At 40.9% G+C, this 20,150-nt stretch overlaps 1 protein-coding gene across 1 annotated transcript in view; it reads left to right on the top strand.

The window, feature by feature from the left end:
* Positions 1 to 20,150, top strand: part of SDK2 (sidekick cell adhesion molecule 2) — a 453,394-nt gene that overhangs the window by 245,825 nt on the left and 187,419 nt on the right. The window contains exon 3 of the mRNA XM_021002493.2: positions 8,300 to 8,406. Coding sequence (XP_020858152.1) covers positions 8,300 to 8,406 — 107 coding nt within the window. The remainder of the gene's footprint in view (positions 1 to 8,299; positions 8,407 to 20,150) is intronic.

Below are 20,150 nucleotides of genomic sequence, written 5' to 3'. Positions count from 1 at the left end.
TCTGGGCAGGTAGGTGGCACAGTGGATAGAGCACCGGCCCTGGAATCAGGAGGACTTGAGTTCAAATCCAGCCTCAGACACATGATACTAGCTGTGTGACCCTGGGCAAGACACTTAACCCTGATTGCCTCGCCAAAAAAAAAAAAAAAAGGAGCTTACATTCCAATGAAAAGATATGACTGCTGGTGTGGGCTAGGTATACACTTGGTGTTGCTACAGAAGCAATAACAATCCACACTGGCCATGTTTCCCTGCTTTCTACAACCTATAGAAAATCAGGCTGGCAATTATTGTGTTTGGTAGAGGGAGTTCCCAGGCTGATGAAATCTACTTCGTCTTCCTTAATTCCTAAACTTTAGTATTTGTATGTAGATAATTAAGGCCCCAGAGTCTTATTGCTGGCTCATTTCTTGGATTTTGTCAACTGTGAACTTAAGGGTGTTTCAAATGCTATTCTCCTTTGAAGGAAGCAATGTTTTCCTTCCCCCATGCTTTTTAGTGTAAAGCATTTTTGGTTATATTTAGAAGCATTATCATGGTGTAATGGTTAGAGCCCTGGACCTGAAGTCAGAAATGTATGGGTTCAAATTCTGACTCACACATTTACTAGCTGTGTGCCTTTGACCAAATCACTTACGCTTCCCAGGACTTCAGAGATTTCATCTGTGAAACAAGGAAGTTCAACTTGATAGCCTCTAAGATCCCTTCCAACATAAAATCTATGATCTTACAACACCCAGTATATACATTTTTATAAGCCTTTGTTAGGCATACTCACTCTCTGCCCAGGGATCTCTCTTCCTTTTGTTTTTCTTTTCTTAGAGGCAATTGGGTTAAGTGACTTGCCCATGATCAAACAGCTAGTAAGTGTCTGAGTCTAGATTTGAATTCAGGTCCTCCTGACTCCAGGGCTGGTGCTCTATCCACTGCACCACCTAGCTATTCCTCTTCTTATCTTTTAAAACATGGTCCAGAAGTCCAAATCCCATTCTCAGCCAAGATCTTAGCCAGCTATTCACTTCCCAAATCAAATTTCCTCTTCTTTATCCCTTGACTTCCATGGGCATTGGTAATGAAAACCCAATCCATACGCCATGATCTCTGGCAATGCCTTTTAAGTTTTTTCTGGCACTATCTGGCAGTATGCCTTTGTGTATCACCAGAAGTGGGTAGTTGTCATCCATTTTGAGAGGTATGGGTGGGGTCTCTGTTCTGTGGTGAATGCATGCCTGGGAAGACAGTAGTGTTCTCTGTTGTGATTATCATGTGGATGAATTCCTCCCTCAGTACCTCTGAGCAGGGAATCATAGATTATATGACTGTTCTCTGATTCTTCCTTTGACTTTGGTTGAATGACTGATCACCTGATAGCTTCAGCGGCTCCATATATCATTCTTTAGAGGTCAAGAAGCTGCTTCCTCCTAAGAACATCTAGCTCTCATCTTCAAGAAGAGTCTCAAATCTCCTTTTGAGCCCTAATTGCTCACTGTCACTTCCTTTTCCTTCTCCTCTGTGTAATATTCCTCCATTCTCCAACATCATGACAAAGATCTGCCTTTCTCTCCCTCAGTCACTTTTTCCCACTTTGAAGCCTTGCTTCTGGCTCCTTTGAGAGCCAGACTTTATTATCCCTTAAAACCTGGAGTTTAGAGGCATTATTAGAGTCCCTTTGCCTTCTTCCTTAGAAGGGAAATAAGCCTACACTTGCAACGTAGATAAGAAGCACTGAACTATGGCAGAAATATTTAGCACCCTGAGTGAAGATCACTTCATAATTCCCCTACTAACTATCCTAGTTGAAATTATCAGTCTTGTTTTTATTTCAAAATCCTTTGGATGTTTTCTCTTTAACTCTAAGCACTGGGTTAAAATGTTTATAGTCAGTGGCCACCCTTTAATAACTTCATAACCTCTCCTTTCTCTCAACAACTCTACAAACACATCCCTCATCTCCTTCTGCCTTGCACCAACACCCTACAAATGTTCCTACTGATCGATCCACTGCCTTAATATATTTAACCCAACAATTGGCCCACTTGACTTCTGTTACTTACCATGCCTCTGTCTTGCCAGGTACCTTCTCCTTTCCCTTCTTGAGTTTTCCTCCTAGGTCCTTTCTACTAAATCCTTCTATCTCCTCTTTCATCATCCTTGATAATTCTCCAGTTCCTTCAACCTTTCACATAACATTAGAGTAAAAACTGGACCAGTATCATGACCTGGAGACTGTTATTCAAAAGTTCCTCACTTATTCCCAAATTTCCCTGATTTTCTCCATCCAAATTCAATGCCTGGTTTTCATACTAGTCCAAATGCTCCAAAAAACTCCCATGATTTCTTTCTCCTGTGGAAGTTAGAAGTAGAATCCTGCCTCCAAAACATAATAGCTTTGTGAAAGTGTAGCAGGTCACAACCTTTTGAGTCTCAGTATCCTCATCTGTAAAATGAGGACATTTAGAATACCTGTTTCACAGGGTTATTATGAGGATAAAAGAAGATGATAGATGTAAAGCATTTTGTAAATATTAAAGCCCTATGTAAATGTCACACATTATTAAGTTCTAGAGATGCAATGGAAAAGAACATTAGATTGGGACTTTGGGGACCTCTCCGGGGTGTGCTGGAGCCAGCTCTCACTGGCTTACCGAGAGCTGGTGCTTAAGATTTTAGTGTGAGCGTTTAGACCTCAGAAATTGGCAGTCTGCAAATCAGGGCTTGATTGGTTTGTTGATTGTCTAGACTTAAGAAAGGTTAATAATGCAAATTAAACTTAAAAGTATGCATGCCTACATTTCTTTCTTAGAGAGCCTGATTATTAAATATTAACCAGCGTACCCTTAAATTGCTCTATAAATATTGCTTGAGCTCAGCAGGCATGTGGTAGAAGAAGAATAATAATAGTAGTGATGATGATGATGATGATGATGATGATGATAACTGACATTTATAGAGCATATCAGAACTTTAGTCAAGATCATCTTGAAGTCCTTACCAGATCCAACATTCTATAATGATATAATGCAGAAGGGAATCTGTATATAGGTCAGAGATTGGAGTAAAGCTCCACCACTTAAGCTCCATTCTGATTTCAGATTCAATTCTATTCAATAAATAATTATTGGGTTTGCATTACACATAAGGAACTGGTGAGGAGAATGCAACAATGAGGAGGATACTGTCCCTATTTTCAAGGAGCTTACAAAAGAGTAGGAGGAATAGTAGAAATACACAAATATACATGAACTGCTTTTGGGTGTTTTCACCTTAACCCTAAGCACCTGATTAAAATTTTCACAATGACCATGTCTTAATAACTTCATAACTTGCTGAGCTTCCTTTCTTTCCTCTCAACAACCCTATGACCACACCCTTCATCCCTTTCTGCCTTGCACCAACATCCTACCGTTTCATTAAATTTTCCTACCTACAAATCCACTTTATTAATATGTTTAACTCCATATTTGTATCTTCATCACTCAGCACAATGCCTGGCACATAGCAAGTACTTGTTAATGTTTGTTGACTGATTCATATAGTACAAGGTGGGATATGAAAGGAGGGAGGGCTGAGCCTGGAGTCAGGAAGACCTGAGTTAAAATCTGGCCTCAGACACTTACTAGCTGTATGACCCTGGGCAAGTCACTCAACCTTGTTTGCCTCAGTTTCCTCATCTGGAAAATGAGCTAGAAAAGGAAATTATGAACCATTCCAGGATCTTTGCCAAGAAAGCCCCAAATGGGGTCATAAAAAGTCAGAACTGAAAAGTGTCATAACAGAGATATTCATGCTAGGGGCTCAGAAGAGGTAAGCATAACATCCTATTGGATCTTCTTGGTTCTGTGTCTGGTTCTGTAACTGTTATGTCTTACCTCTCTGTTTTTGTTTTTGGGCAATTGGGGTTAAGTGACTTGCCCAGGGTCACACAGCTAGTAAGTGTCAAGTGTTTGGTCTGAGGCCACATTTGAACTCAGGTCCTCCTGACTTCAGGGCGGTGCTCTATCCACTGCGCTACCTAGCTGCCCCCATGTCTTGCCTCTCTGATTTAGGATTTAGACAGGCGAAATGCAGAGGAGTAGCATCCTAGGCAAAGGGGACAGCAGAAGCAAAGGAGCCGAGCTGGCAAAGTAGGGCCCATGTTCCGACTGCAGTGAATAATCCAATCTGGCTGTGTTGTCTCCTTCTGTAAAACGAGGGGATTAGACTGTGTAACTGCTAACATAACTTTCTAACATTTTATGAATAAATAAAAGTCACGATTGGAGTGTCCATGAAAGAAACAGTGAGAAATACGGCTTGGCACATTGGTTAGGGCCCATGTTGTAGGAGTCTTAAATTCTGGACTAGGTTTGGATTTTGTCCTTTGGGCACTAGGGAGCAACTGGAGGTTTTGCAGTGGAGGAACGACATGATGAAGTCCATGTTTAAGCTGTTTCTGGCGGGAATATGTACAACAGACTGAAAGAGGCAGAGACTGGAGTCAGAGCAGCCAGTTAAGAGGTTCTTATGAGGGTCCAAGAAGGAAGAAATAGAGACCTGATGGGATGGAGAGGAGGAAATAGAAGAGGGAGACTCTACAGAAGTAGAATCAATGGCCACTGAATTAATATGACAGTGAAAGACAACGAGAGATTGAAGACAACTCCAGTTCACTATTTTTTTAATCTTCTGTTATGTTTGAGGTGGCTGGGGAGCTCAAGGAGCTTGAGTACTACTGGGTATGTACACAAACAAGTTACACGCAAAACATATACAAAGTCATTACTGTTGGGGAAATACAAGCACTAACGATTGTGGAGTTCGGGAGAAGCAAGATTTTGAGCCTGAGTAACTGGGAGAATAATGGTTTGGACAACCAGGTGGGAGAATCTGGGATATATTTTGAAATGTGGCATTGGAGCTTAAGAGAAAAGTTGAAGCTGGACTTGGAAGTCACTACCCAAAGAGAGTAGATAAGAGCTCTAAGGTCAGAAGCCTTGGAGATACCTCCATGGGGATGGAGGGGATGTTAAAGGTAGGAGAGAAAGAAGAAGCTACAGAGGAGACAGAAGGAATACACAGAAGTATGAGGTGAACCAGGAGAGCTCAGCCTCAAGAAAGCCAAGAGAGGAGAGAATTTCAAGTATGAGATGGCTATGAATGGAGGCTCAAGGCAGATGGGGGCAAAGAAAGGTTGTTGAACATGGTAACTAAGAGGCCCCATTATTCCATTCTCATATAGGGCAGGACGAGAGGAAATGGACTCAAATTGGTGGATGAGAGATTCAGGTTAGTCATAAGAATTCCTTGTCAATAAGATCAACATAGAAGCTGTTCCATAACCAAGACATGTAGCATTTCCATTGAAGGCCAGGGAGAAGCAATTCACTTCTTCTTGGAGGCAAAGGAATGGACTGAAAGACCTGTTGGGCAAAGATGTCTGTATATCTGCAGTGAAAAAGCAAAAGCTAAGCTCTGAATGTGTTAAAAAAAAAAAGACACTAGCTGTGTGACCCTGGGCAAGTCACTTAACCCTGTTTGCCTCAGCTTCTTCATCTGTAGTGATCTAGAGAAGGAAACGGCAAACCACTCCAGTATCTTTGCTGAGAAAACCCCAAATGGGGTCATGAAGAGTTGGACATGACTGAAAAACAATTGACTGAATATGCCAGACACTGTGTTAAGCTTTTTATAATTATCATCTCATCTGATCTTCACAAAAACACTGAAAGGTAGATGCTATTATTCTCCCCATTTTACAAAGGAGGAAACTAAGGCGAACAGGTTAAGTGACTTGCCCAAAGTCACACAGCTCCCTAAATGTCTAAGACCATATTTGAACTAGGTCTTCTTGATCCCAGGCCTTGTACTCCATCTACTGTACCACCTAGCTAGGATGGCTTCTTCCCATAGCCCTGCTGCTCTTTGCCAGAAGTGAGATTCCCTTCCTGATTCAGGCCTAGCAAGGTTCTGTGCTAAACGTGCCCCCTTTGACCCAGCAGGGAGCATTCTGAGCATAATCAGGATTATTATTTTTATTACCTGGCATGCATGTGGTAATTTAAATTTGCAAACTGCCATGTTGGCCAAATGTTTCTTCCCCACCCTCTGGAAGCTGGGGGAGGGGAGGGTTGCACTTTGGTTTGAATCCAGAGAATTTGCTTTAGTGAGGAAGGTAGTGGGTGGAAGCTGTTACTTTAAATAATCTTGTCTACCAGGCCAGAAATAGACCTCAGAGGCAGAGAGAACATGTAGGAAAGAGAAATGGGCCCAGAGTGAAGAGAGACTAGAGGTGCAAGCCTGAGAGGAGGATGGTTGGGAGAATGTGTGACCCACTGACAAGAGGGCTGGATTTGTCAATAGAGAAAGACTGCTAGACTTGGAGTCAGAGATTCATACCCTAGCTCTGCCACTTAATACCTGGGTGACCTTAGGCAAGTCTACTTAAACTTTCTAGGCCCACGTTTTTCTGTGTCTGAAATGAGGGCTTTGGACTAGATTGTCTCAGAAGTACCTTCCAGCTCTAAATCTGTGATGCTAAGTGGAAGAGAAGAGAGGATGGCCCTTCCAGGCCTAAGAAGGCCTATTATACTCTTAATCTCTCCATACTGGAGCTGGGGAGGTCAGTGTCATTTCCCCACACCACCAGTTTCAAGTCTTGGATGAGTAAAGAAAGTCAAGGAAGCAAAGTCACGAAAACAGGTATTACCATTGTTTCTGGCTCCTGGTAAGGGGCTTGGAGTTTTTCATCTTATCGGCAACATAGAGGTTGATTCTTCCTAGCAAATATGCTTCTATTAAAATTTCATTAGAGCCATATATCAACAGCATCAATACAGATCCTCTAAGTTCCTGGCACTTTTTCAAACTTGATTCGGTTTCAAGTATTAGAGTATTTCCACCCACACCCTCTCTCCACATCCCGTTAGCAGCCCCAAGCCGTTTCCCAAACACAGTCACCATGGCACCTCATCTCCAAGAAACTATACATCTCTTGGCAAGTTCATTCCTAGGGAAAGCTGCTGGGGGAGGGACATCATCGAGCACCCATGAAAGGCCTCCAGGATGGAGCTGCCTGGTCAAAGGAGAAAAGAGGAAATTTTGAATAAGCCCAGGCAACCTGCCTATCTTCTGATCATCGCTACTGTGCATGGGAGCCGAGGAGAGATAAGACTGGAACAGAAGGCAGCGATAAGGTGCTCTGGCTGCCAAATAGTTCTGTACTCTCCTGCCTAGACAAGAGCGCCCTTAGCATTCACACCCAGAAAACCTAAGAAACAGGCCTGGCTGAGCAGATCTGCTCTTAGGGAGAAGCAGTGGAAATGGCCAAGGGTCAAGAGACTTGATTCAAGTCCAAATTATAATCCACTGTGTGACCTTGACCAAGTCCCTCTCCCTCTCTAAGCCTCAGTTTCCTCATCTGTAAAATGATGGATTTGGACTCTGTTAAGATTTATCCTACCCTGCTTGGTATGGTAGTTAACAGCCCTCCTTAGCAGAGACAGCCTGTTACATGTTAATTCTTCCGCTGCTGGTCTTAAGGGAATCTCTGCTACACCTTTGGTGACATAAGCTTTCTCAGGGGCTGTCTCCTAAGGGATCTTTTCTGATCTGAAGTTAGTCACAGGGGAGAAAGCCATCAAATATTATTGAAAAGATTCTCTCTGCTTTCACACAAATCCACCGCATATTTGCCCAAGTTCTAAGGATGCAAAGCATTTTGAGAAATATTCAAATGCTTTTTCTCTTGTCACCTCACATCATCAATTAATATTTACTGAGCGCTCCTCTGATGGCTGAAAGACATCTACTCATTGCTTTGCTGGATAAATGATAGGCAAAGTGGGATAGCATCCACCCAACATACCAGACAAGTGCCTAGGATGTCAGACCACTGGGCAAAGTTTCCAGGCCCTGAGGCCAAAGTGTTATGACTCCCCTTGCACGTAAGTATACGTCATTCCATAGGCTGCTGGACAAATTCTTAATTATCCTTTGGGGAAGGAAGGAAGGGGAGGATGAAGATTTAATAAGCACCTACTATGTGCTAGGCATTATTTTAAGCAATTTGTAGATCTTATCTCATTTGACCTTCACCACAATCCTGTAAGTCTATTATGAACTATATATAGATCATAATATAGATGCACATATATTTAGTATATGCATATATCACATATTATGATATATTATTATGGCTGTGTAGCTAGGTGGTAAAGTGGATAGAGTACAGTGGACTCATCTTCCTGAGTTCAGATCTGTGTCTGAGGACAGACAGTATCACTGAAGCCATCTGATTCTATCTTTGTCTTTTCTCCTGAAGGTACATGATCACCAACCTGGACCATACTCATGCTGGGTTCTACCGCTGCATTGTACGCAACCGGATGGGTGCCCTGCTGCAACGGCAAACAGAAGTCCAGGTGGCATGTGAGTAAAATTGGAGAGACTCTTTGGCAAGGGTAGGGAAGGATACCTCAAAGTCATCTACCTCTCTACAAACCCAGGAGAACTACCTTCAGATCACATCGAGGCTCTCCTCAACTTTGCTTAAAAGAGGAAAGACAAAGCTCCTTTTTATGTTTTGTAGTCCTTCAAGTCCAAAAATTTCCTGATGTCTAACCTAAATCTCACTTGCTGTAATATAAGTTCATTTGCATCCTCTGCAGATTGATTCAGCTCTGTCTTTTATATCTCCTAGCCCAGCCAATACCATAGCTTTCTCTACGACCTTAAATGAATACCTAAGGATGGGGGAGGAAAGGGAGCCAGGGTGGATCTTGCTAATGGATGCCATTAATCTCCTGGAGTAGGTATTCCTTAGCAGAATGATAACATTGATCAAGCCTTTATTGAAGAACTCAGTCATCTCTCTTATCACCTGGTTGCCCTTAGGCAAGTCACTTAACTTCCCTGGGCCTCAGTTTCCTTTTCTATAAAAGAGAGTGGGTTGGACTAGATGACCTCTGAGCTACCATATCCATCTCTAGATCCTCTGACCTTCCTTTCCACTGGCAGTTTTCCAAACTACTGGGGAATGCTATGGGAGAGCTCCAAAAAAAGACCCAAGGACTAGAGTTTCATCATTCCTAACAGTCATTTGATGGTACTCAAAACAAACAAAATTTTTTGATGCAGCTAGGATGAGATAGCCTTTCTTTTGCTTTTCCAGCCTTTTATCCCTGTCATTCTCACTGTGAAGATCTCTTTCTGTGCCAAGACAGACCCTCACCTGTAAGCTGAGTCTGCCATGGAGGGAGGAGTAGAGTCCTTCATGAAAGGACTTTTTGTGAAGCCTGAGAATCCTAACACAAGTGCCTCAGTGGGCCATGAAATGGGGAAATTGAGTCACTGTTCTACAGCAGAAATCTACCTCTGGTATAACACAGGCAAAAATGTACTACTCTGAAGGAAGGGAGACTGATTCAAAAGAAAACTCCAAGTAAAGCAAAGAGAGCTTAGAATAACTGTGGGCAACAGCTGTAATAAGAAATGGACCATAAATCAGCACTAAGGCACCTCAACTTATTACAAAAGGTGGAAATGCCCAGAATTAAAATGATGGATTTCAGGTGGCTGTCAGCATCACCTGAGTGGCTTCTGTGCAGCATCATTGAGCTGGTTGACTTGCACCCATCAGTGAGGCAGGGGAGTGTTGAGGAAAAGGGGGAGAGAGAAAGAAAGGGGGACAGAGAGAGGAGAGGGGAGAGAGACAGAGAGGAAGGAAGAAGGAAGGAAGGAAGGAAGGAAGGAAAGGAAAGGAAAGGAAAGGAAAGGAAAGGAAAGGAAAGGAAAGGAAAGGAAAGGAAAGGAAAGGAAAGGAAAGGAAAGGAAAGGAAAGGAAAGGAAAGGGAGGGAGAGAGGGAGGGAGGGAGGAAGGAAAGGAAGGAAGGAAGGAAAGAGGGAAGGAAAGAGGGAGGGGAGAGAGGAAGGGAAGGAGGTAGAGAGGAAGGAAAGGAAGAAGAGAGGGGGAAGAGATAGATCTAGATATATCAATAAAAACAGATAAAATAGAGAAAGAAAAAGAAAAAAAGAGAGGGAGGAGAGAGAGTGTGTGTGTGTGAATTAATGCATATGAATGTGTCAACCTGTGTACATGTATGCATGTGTGTGGAAAGATCCTTTTGAGCCAAGCCTGCCAGGAAAGTCTGTTCCAAGCCTTAGCTCATAGAAAATTAGGAACAGGGAGCTTGCTATTTTTGGAAGAGACTCCGGAAGAGAACAGTGGTCCTTCAGCGAGGCATTTTCTACTCCATGTCAAGGAGGAAAAAAAAAAGTCTTTGGTCTGGTGTTCCAGCTATTCTAACTGAAATGCTTCTCTTTAGTACTGCAATTGGGAATTCAGCAGCCATGTCCCCTGCCCCCTGCTTGCCATCATTGCTCAGGGAAACAGTCTCTGTCCCTTTCTTTCCATTACCTTGGACAAAGACCTCATCTCTGAAGCTTCTAATATGCAGGAAAGATAGTCCCTCCCAAGAGAAGAATCACAGGATCTCAGAGATGGAAAAGACCTTAAAAGCCCTCTAGTACAAATCATGCCTGAACAAGAATTCCCTCTATGCTGTATCCAACAAAGAGTCATCCAGGCTGTGACTGAAGACTTCAAATGAAGAAGAAACTGCCCTTGGACACTTACTGGCTGAGTGACCCTGAGCAAGTTATACCTACCCTCTGGGCCTCAACAAGGGGATTAGAATCAATGACCTCTAAGCTCCCTTCTACTTCTAAATCTATGACCTTATGATCCTGTGGCCTTTCAAGCTTTCAGTTAGTTCTGTTTGTTGGGTTTTTCCTTAAATGGAGCCTAAAGATGCAATTTCTGCTCCTTCTTCCTAGTTCTTCTCTCTGGGGCCAGTCTGACAGGCACAATCATAACTAGACCAGGGAAATGAAGGAAGGACAACCAGGGTACTAATATGGTAAGGGGGAGCACGGTTATTCACCACAACAAACTCTCACTCCTCAGAGTCTGACAACCTTCTCTCTACCGGTTCCCTACCACAGTTTGACTACCCCTGTGCTCTGAACCAGTCCCAGGCCAATAACCAGTTGCCTTTGCCCTAGGCTCAATTTCCCCTGCCTACCTCATCCTAACACCTGCTGCTTCCCTCCCACTTTGCCTCTTCTTATGGGTGAGGGGTTAGGAGCTATCAACAGTACCACAGAGGCCTTCAAGCTCTCTGGGGAGCAACTACAGTTTACAGAAGTGGATTGTTTTCTATGTTAGCCTTTAACATAGTTGAAGACAGCTGTCATATTCCCCTTAAGTCTATCCCATTTCTTTTTTTCTATCTTCATATGAGGTGACCTCCAGTCACCTTCCTGATCCCTCTCTTCTAGATAAATGTGCTTCCTAAAACATGGTGGTAGTGGTGGTGGTGTTCACTTGTTTTTTAATTGTGTCCAACTCTTTGTCACCCTATTTGGGGTTTTCTTGGCAGAGATACTGACTGGAATGGTTTGCCAATTCCTTCTCCAGCTCATTTTACAGAAGAAACTGAGGCAAACAAAGTTAAGTGACTTGCCCACGGGTACAGAGCTAGTAAGTATCTGAGACCAGATTTGAACTCAGGAAAATGAGTCTTCCTGACTCCAGGCTTGGTACTCTATCCACTACAGCTGCCCAAAACATGGTACCCAGAACTGAATACCATGTTTCAGATAAAGTCCGACCAGAGCAATGTACAGTGGGACTCTCAGCTCTCTAGTCCAGGATTAGTTCTCTCTTAATTCAGCCTAAGATTACATTAGCTTCTTTGGCTATTGTATCTTACTCTTGATTAAGCTTGCAGCCAACTAAAGACCCCAGATCTTATCAGTCTGCTGCCTAGTCACATCTCCCCATCTTATATTTGTGAAGTTGATTATTTGAACCAAATGTCAAATTATACATTTCTTCCAATTAAGTATGTTATTAATGCAGCCCAATATTCTAGTCTGCTGTTTTTTTAATCCTGTCATCCAGCGTATAACTTATCCCTCCCTGTTTTGTTTCATCTGCAAATTTGATAAGCATACCACCTATGCCCTTACCAAAGTCATTAATAAAAATATTAAACAGCACAAAACCAGCTAGGAGGTGAAGTGGATAAATTACTAGACCTGGGAGTCAGAAAGACCTGATTGCAGATCTAGCCTCAAGCATTTACTAGCTGTGTGACCCTGGGCAAGTCACTTATGCTCTGTCTACCTCAGTATCCTCAACTGTAAAATGGGGATCATCATAATAGCACCTACTTCTCACAGTTGTTATGAGAATCAACTGAGGTAATTTTAGATAGCATTTAGCACAGTAGGCACATAGGAGATGTCTCCTTCCTTCTATCACAGAAACTGAAGCATTCCATTGGAGACTTCCTCCGAAGTTAACATTGAACCATTAATGGCTAATCTTTGGTTCTGACCATTTATCAAGTTCTGAATCTATTAAATTGTACTATGATCTAATCCACATATATGTTTTCCACAAAAACAGCATGAGAAACTTTGTTAAATGTTTTTCTGAAATCCAAGCAGACTATGTGTATACCATTTCCTCATGATGTATTGATCTAGTAACCCCATCAAAAAAAGAAAATGAAGTTAGTCTGGTATAACCTATTCTTAATGTGGGAATGCAGAATATGTTGGTGGGAGCTCAAGGACTAGAGCAGTGTGTACAGAGAATGTATTTCCTTTTATTAGTATTATTTCCTAGTGCTCTAAGAGAGTTTGAGTGTGAACATGTAGTGGTGATCTTTCTCTGGGAACCTAGATTTGCTAGTGTGAGGGTCGGTTGGAGTGAGTAAGCTAACCCAAAGAGTAGTTAAGTGTGAACACTCTCTGCAGGCTATTATGTTACATTGGTGGGTGGCTATTTCTTTGTCTGAATGGTTCACTTTGTGCTTTGAGATCACCATTTCCTCTTCCTTTCATGAGACGTTCTAGACAGTTGCCAGGGATCTAAGTCCAGCTCGCTGACCTCTATTCTCTTCCTTTCTTTGAAACCAAGACATTTATTTGCCCTCCTCCAATCCCCTTATGTCTTTCCCATTCTCCACAATCTTTCAAAGGTCATCAAGAGTGGCTGGCTCACCAGTCATATCTGCCAGCTCTTACAGGATTCAGGAACACAGTCCATCTGGCCTTGGTCACTTGAACTCATCAGTGACAGCTAAGTGCTTTCCTACTCTATCTCTATAGTAAAGAGAGTGGGTGTCATCTTGTTAAACCAATTTGTTCTACCATTTCCAGTCCAAAGATCATTGTCCTTGTCAGAGAAAACAAAACTGCAGAAAAGTCAAATGGTATCAGTTATCATTATCCTGTCCACTCTGAAAAGTATTCCTTTCTTTCTTTCTTTCTTTCTTTCTTTCTTTCTTTCTTTCTTTCTTTCTTTCTTTCTTTCTTTCTTTCTTTCTTTCCTTCCTTCCTTCCTTCCTTCCCTCCCTCTTTCTTTCTTTCTTTCTTTCTTTCTTTCTTTCTTTCTTTCTTTCTTTCTTTCTTTCTTTCTTTTTTGCGAGACAACTGCAGTTAAGTGACTTGCCCAGGGTCACATAGCTAGTGTCAAGTGTCTGAGGATTTGAACTCAGCTCCTCCTGACTCCAGGGCTGGTGCTCTATCCACTGTGCCATCTAGTTGCCCCCCTATCCTTCTTTAGTACTTCTCTTTCCCCCAATATAGTCTGGGGTGGAGTGCAATATAGCCTTTAAAAAAATCTTCTTTTTACCTAGGGAGACCTATATGAACTGATGCAGAGTGAAGTGAGCAGAACCAGAAGATCATTGTATATGGTAACAGCAATTTTGTAACAATGAACAACTGGCTATTCTGACCGATACGATGACCCAAGACAGTTCCAAAAGACTCATGGTGAAAAATGCCATCCACCTCTAGAGAGAGAGAACTGATGAGCTCTGAGTCCAAATTGAAGTATATTTTTTTTCACTTTCAAAAAAAAGTTTAAAAAATCCACTTTTAGCCTTTCTTATTGACTTCAGTTCATTTTAAGCTTGAGCACCCCTGAAACTATCTTACAGGACCATGCCATGGTTTTGTGCACATCTTTTGCAACCTGATCTTTCATTTTCTGAATATGTGTTTTAAAAATCTAAGTTGATTGGTGAGTTCCCAGGGCATCCACATTGCTTTCTTTAAACAATCTTCCCCATCAGAATTATTTATTTATTTCTTCAGAATTTCATTACTGAGAGCTTCTCATTACTCCTGGGATGACTTCCCTGCTAGAATTTCAGATCATGGGGTCCTACCATAAGGTCTTTTCTCCAAATACACTCTTCCAAAATAGGTAATGTATGTCAGACTACTCTCAGCTTTCCTCTCCTCTGTCACAGAACCTAAGTTGGGATAATCATTTTCCCCTTACCTCTCCCATCATTTCTACTGCAGAGGCTAATTCTTCCTCAAAGCAAGGTGGCAGAGTGGAGAGAGTGTGCTAGAGGGAGAGTTAGGAAGATCTGAGTTCAAATACAGCTTCAGAAGCTTGCTAGCTGTGAGACCTTAAGCATATCATATAATCTGTGTGCCTCAGTTACCTCATCCCTAACTGGTAATAAAAATAGCATATGCCTCCCAAAGTTGTTGTGAGGATCAAATGAGATAATTTTTGAAAAGCACTTTGCAACTCTAAAAATAATTTATAAATGCTAGCTATTATCCTTGTTGGTAAGAATCAAGTCCAAAACAAAAGTTCCTTTTGTTTATTTGTAACTTCATTTTTCAAAGGTTGAAGTTATGATTAAGGTAAGTTAAAAAATGTATTAGCTACTCTGTTTTGAAGAGAAAAAGAGCCCTAGCAAATATATTGAATGTGTTGTTGTTATTGTTGTTGTTGTTGTTGTTATTGTTCTCAAAGAGGACCGGGGCATCAGGAAGGTGATGCCATGACTTGCAAGTGAATTGGCTTTAAGTGAGGGAGGATTGTGCAAAGTCACAGCCTCACTTTCTCCTCTGGAGGCATCTGGGTCCAGCGGCATACTGAATATAGTGATAATTGAAGTCTCCAACACTTCCATTTTATCCTTCATGACAATATGCATTCTATTTCCTGAATTCTTCTGCTGTTTTCTCTGTCTACGTAGTCAGTGATGTAGCTCAATGATACTATTCTTTATATTTCTATGCTGATGAACTTCACCCAAATGCTCTCTTTCATAGTTCTGGGATTTCTTCATGTCTCCTTAATATACAGTGCCATTCTGGCATCCTTTTACTTACCATCTTGCTTTTTTATATTGTATACCCATCCAAAGCCATATCATAATTGCAATAGGGGGTCGAGTCCACATGTGGAGTGGGAACAGTGTGGATGCAGAGAATCATCTAATGCCAGCTAATGAGACATGCCAGCAGCATTGCAAAAAGGGCCACTTGAACACAACTTTGTTAACCTATAAACTTTTCTGCTTATAGGCTCATTTCCTTGTAAAGTTTCTCTCCAGGTTCAAAAGCAGTCTACTGAGCATACTTATGCTCAGAAGTTACCCAAAACACCTAAACTCTCTATTTGGCTCACCTTCACCCTAGTCTGAACTGGGTAAAATCTGTTTTTATTTTTGATGTACTTTTCCTCTCTTAATTTTGAACTGAGTACTTATAGATTCAGACAAAAATCATGCTTTAATATCACTATTAAATAGCATATTAAAAAAAAAAGATACGTATTAAAACAAAAAATACCAGGCTACAGTATGAATTGCAGACGTTGAAATTCTTCCTTTTTTCCCCATCCTCTATCCCTCCTCCCCAAAAACTAGAGGGGAAAATGGGGAAGAAAGATGATTGGACAGGTAAAAGGAAGTGATAGTTTCCCCAGGCAGCACTTCAGGGAAAAATGGGAAGAAAAAAAGAGGAATGGACTGTGTCTCAATATGTGACTGCTGCTTTGGCACAATCTGCTATCAACTCCTCTACTTAACTCCAGTTTGTCCATGAGTAGCTGCTCTTAGCTCTTACTGCTATCTCATTGGCACCTAACTTCCATTCTCAGTCTGATGGCTTCTTCTGTCCCCTGCTTTCAGCAGCAAGATTAGCATGCTAGGGCTGGTAGGAGAAGCATAGAACTGAACCTGGCTGCACATCTTTCTTTTCTTCTGTATCACTACATGGCTTCTCCTGAAGAAAGTCCCTTCAAGATCAGAAACCCCAGAATCTTTGGATGATGCTTGTGTAATGACAAAGGAATAGGCATCAGTATTGGTGTCATGACGTGAACTAGCCACCCACTAATGTAACAAATTATCACAATCTGAATTTACTATTTCCTACACTGATTTGCTCTTTCCAGCCTGCCTTCACACAAAGGGAAATACCACAACCACAGGGTTATACTCAAACTCTCTCAAAGTCTAGACATAGGTTCCCAAAGTGGATGATACTGACCGTTGGGGGGCACTGAAACAATCCAGGGGGGTGGTAGTAGCCTCAGGTACAGTTGGGGGGGGCATTGAATAAAAATAAGAGGGCAGTGAAAGCATAAGGAAAGAAGAAAAGAAAATTTTGAAAAACCATTTGTACTTCTTTCATCTGTTGTGTAACAGAGTTAAAGTTGTGGTGATTACATTATTTTCCAAATAAACGCAAAATGCAAGTTATAACTGATCAGTGGTCAAATCTGCCAACAGGTGTTAACAAGCAAAGTGTTGGCAAGCGAGCATATCATGCATAGTTGGGAAGTCCTGCATTCATCGTCAGGAAGATGTACATGTAACAACATGTTTATAATACGATACTGTATGCTTACATGATGCAATATTGAATCATCAAAATTTCAACACAGGAAGAAAACCCACAAATTTACAATAAATTATTAAATTTAAGATGCATCATCTTTTAAAAAATGTATTTTATATTTTTTTAAATGATGCAAACTTTAAAAATAAAACTGTTAAAGGGTTAGAGAAAGTAGATTTCCAGGAGGACACTGAGTAATTTTTTTAAAAGGGGGCAGTAGGCCTAATAAATTTGGGGCCCTCTGGTCTAGGGATAACCCTATTGAGGGAAAATACACTCCCCCTCCTCACTAATCTACTTTTCAAGCCACCGTTGATTTGCTTCCTATCCACACAACTAGTCACTTATAATGTAACACAGAGTGCCTGATATTTACACAGCCAGCCACTCACAATAATGACACCTTCAAATCATAAACATAACCACTTATTTAACAATTAGGTAAAAAAATGACATTATAGATTCTTTTATACTAAAGCAGATGTTATAAATCGTTAAATATAACACAATGCACATATAAACCTAGGTCACAGTCTCCCACCAGTGCATTCAATGTCTTTGGGAAAGAGTGGGAACACACTTATAGGAACCTGGCAGGGAAACAAATGAGAGAGGGAAATCCATATGCTTAGTAATACTCACAACTTTAGACTACAGGCTTTTCTGTCATTGGTCCATTCAGGAACATCTGCACTACATGAAGCTATTTCTCTGCTTACTGCTTGTCACTTGGTCCTCACTGCTATCCAATGGGACAAGTCCTCATCTCTTTTTTACTTGATCATAGCATTTATAAGCTTTTTTAAAATTTAAAATCATTCTTTAAAAGTTGTTTAAGAATATATAGCTAACATTTATATAGCCCTTTAAGTATTGCAAAGCACTTTATAAATATGTCACCCTCATAACAACTGTGGGAGGTAGGTGCCATATTATCTCTATTTTACACATGAAGGAACTGAGGCAGGTAGAAGTTAAATGAATTCATCCAGGGTCATACATAGCTATTAAGTGTCTGAGACTGGATTTGAACTTCAGTCTTCCAGACTCCAGGTCTAGAACTCCATCCAGTGAGTCACCTTAGATAATTTAGAAATTGTTACTTCTTAACGTGAGTAACACTTCCCTCTAAGCCAAAGAATAGCAGATGGTATTGAAAGACCAAGGTTGTTACCAAAAGTAATGAATCAATTAGTTCTCAACCCCAAATCTGGAATCGCTTGATTGTAGCACTTTCTATCATCTGACTAGATATAGCTGCCACAGCTCTAATAGAGCAGTTTTTCAGCCTCCCACTCCTTGTTGTATCTTGAATTCTCAGATTCCTAGATCAGGCTCTTTGTTCCTCTGTTTCCTCTATCTTCAATAGCTTATCTTTCACTTAAAAGGTAACAGTTCCCTAAATTTCCCAATGAAGTCAGTAGTCTTTTCTTAATCATACCTTAGTCTTCAAATGTTTATATGATTTGCCTTTTTATTTTTCTTAAGTTTTGTCCTCCTTAAGACAAAACAGCTGAGGTACCATAACCCCATTAAGCTCTAAATCTTCAACATGATATGACATGTTCTTTAGTGTCCTTGAAACAATGATTCTTTACACTCAGATTTATCCAATATTTTATAAATAGAAGTTCTCCCTCTGCCTCTTTAAAACAATAAACTGTTGCCACACAAATGAAGTATCATTCCATATGAATCATAAGGTGATTTGAGTTTTTATATTTATACCACAGTTCATTTTCAGTCCAAAATTGCTTAAATCCTATCTGGAAAGTTGTTTCTTCATAGATATGGCTATAGTATAGTTTTAAGGTTAGCTTAAAATTGTGCTGTCTTCTGAGACATTCTGTATTTAAGCAATATATCTCAAAACAAAGTCCTTTTCCTACTCCTTTTAGTTATCAAAATGTTTATCTATAACAGCAGCAGTATATTACATCCACTGACAGTTAATATAAATATAAATCTTTTTTCCACACAAAAATACTTTTTTCTTCTCTTTTCTTCCCTAACTACACTATGTGAAAAGAAACTCAAAGGGACAGTGTATCTTGCACCTGTAAACCCCGCCAGGTAAACACTCTTCCATCCCATGAAGCATCTATGGCAACATCTGAGAGGTGAGGGAAAGCAGTCTAAACTCTGGAGACACTGTCATAGACCTCATCCCATTCAGTCTCAGGGATTCAGTTATGCCTGTGGGAACAAAATTGTCTCTTTGATTTAGGGTCTTTAGTTCATCTTGCTTGACCAGCAGGATGTCATCCACATCAGGATGTCAGGCCACTGGGCAGGTGTCCAGGGACTCATGTCAAATCTCTGCTACTTCCTACCTATCCACCATCCATTCCCACCTTCCTGGGAAAACTGCAAAAGGTACATGTTATCCCTCGGGCTAATGCCATTCTCCAATTTTAGAGAAGACTCAGGTTCGCTACTCCTGATATTCCAACCAGTCACAGGACCAAGGTCATGCTGTGGTTTGAACAGAGCCATTGCCTTTTAATCACCATCATACAACTTTTGCTAAAGGGCATGTTTGGATCTGGCATCAGCTAGGTGCTGCATACAAAAATTGAAACAGACATGGTCTCTGCCCTCGAGAAGTTCTCAGTTTGGTGTTGAGAGAGATAGAAGAAGTGAAAAACAGGGACCTGGGACAAGAATATACTGTATAATATGATATAATTATAATAATGTATGTGTAATGTATAATAGTATGTAATTATTATAATATGTTATTTTCCTAGCACCTGACCTCTCCCCTCACCCCCTTCTAAAATCCTTTGTTTTTTAACAATCCAGGGTAAAGCATCTCTGGGTCTCTCCTTCATCACAAATGACATACTAGATCTAAACCACTGTCAGCGTAGATCAGGCAGGCCTGAACCCAGGAGACAGTGGGAGTTTGAGGGGACAGCCCAAAATTGTGGACTGAATTCAGTGAGTCCTACCTGGCTTTGGTTTTGAGGTATGATCCAGAAGGGAAAAGTATGACTGTTCTGCAACACTGACAAATCATGGGGAGATGAATATTCCACTTGTAAAGAAAAACAAACAATGATGGGAGCATTTGGCTCATTCCAGCCAGGGCTGCCTATTAGAGAATCTGACACGGACCAAAACGGGGTTGTTGTGAGGATCAGATGGGATAATAATTGTAAAGCATTTAGCACAGTGTCTGGCACATAGGAGGCCCATGGCCATAGTAGACACATGGTTCTTTCTTTCCTCTTCCCCTTTGTCATCCCAATAGTAGTTAATTTATTATATATGTGTGTGTATATGTATTACAGATACATATATATGTATATATATGTATTATAGGTATATATATGTGTATGTGTGTGTGTATATATATATATATATATATGTATATGTATATACATATAGCACTTTGAGGCTTGCAAATCCCTTTATCTATATTATCACAACCTTAACCT

The sequence above is a fragment of the Phascolarctos cinereus genome, unplaced genomic scaffold, assembly GCF_003287225.1.
Source record: "Phascolarctos cinereus isolate Bilbo 61053 unplaced genomic scaffold, phaCin_HiC Scaffold_5;HRSCAF=322, whole genome shotgun sequence".
In the NCBI taxonomy this organism is placed as follows: Eukaryota; Metazoa; Chordata; class Mammalia; order Diprotodontia; family Phascolarctidae; genus Phascolarctos; species Phascolarctos cinereus.
Note: the sequence above shows the minus strand (reverse complement) of the source record. Positions and strands in the feature narration are given on the sequence as shown.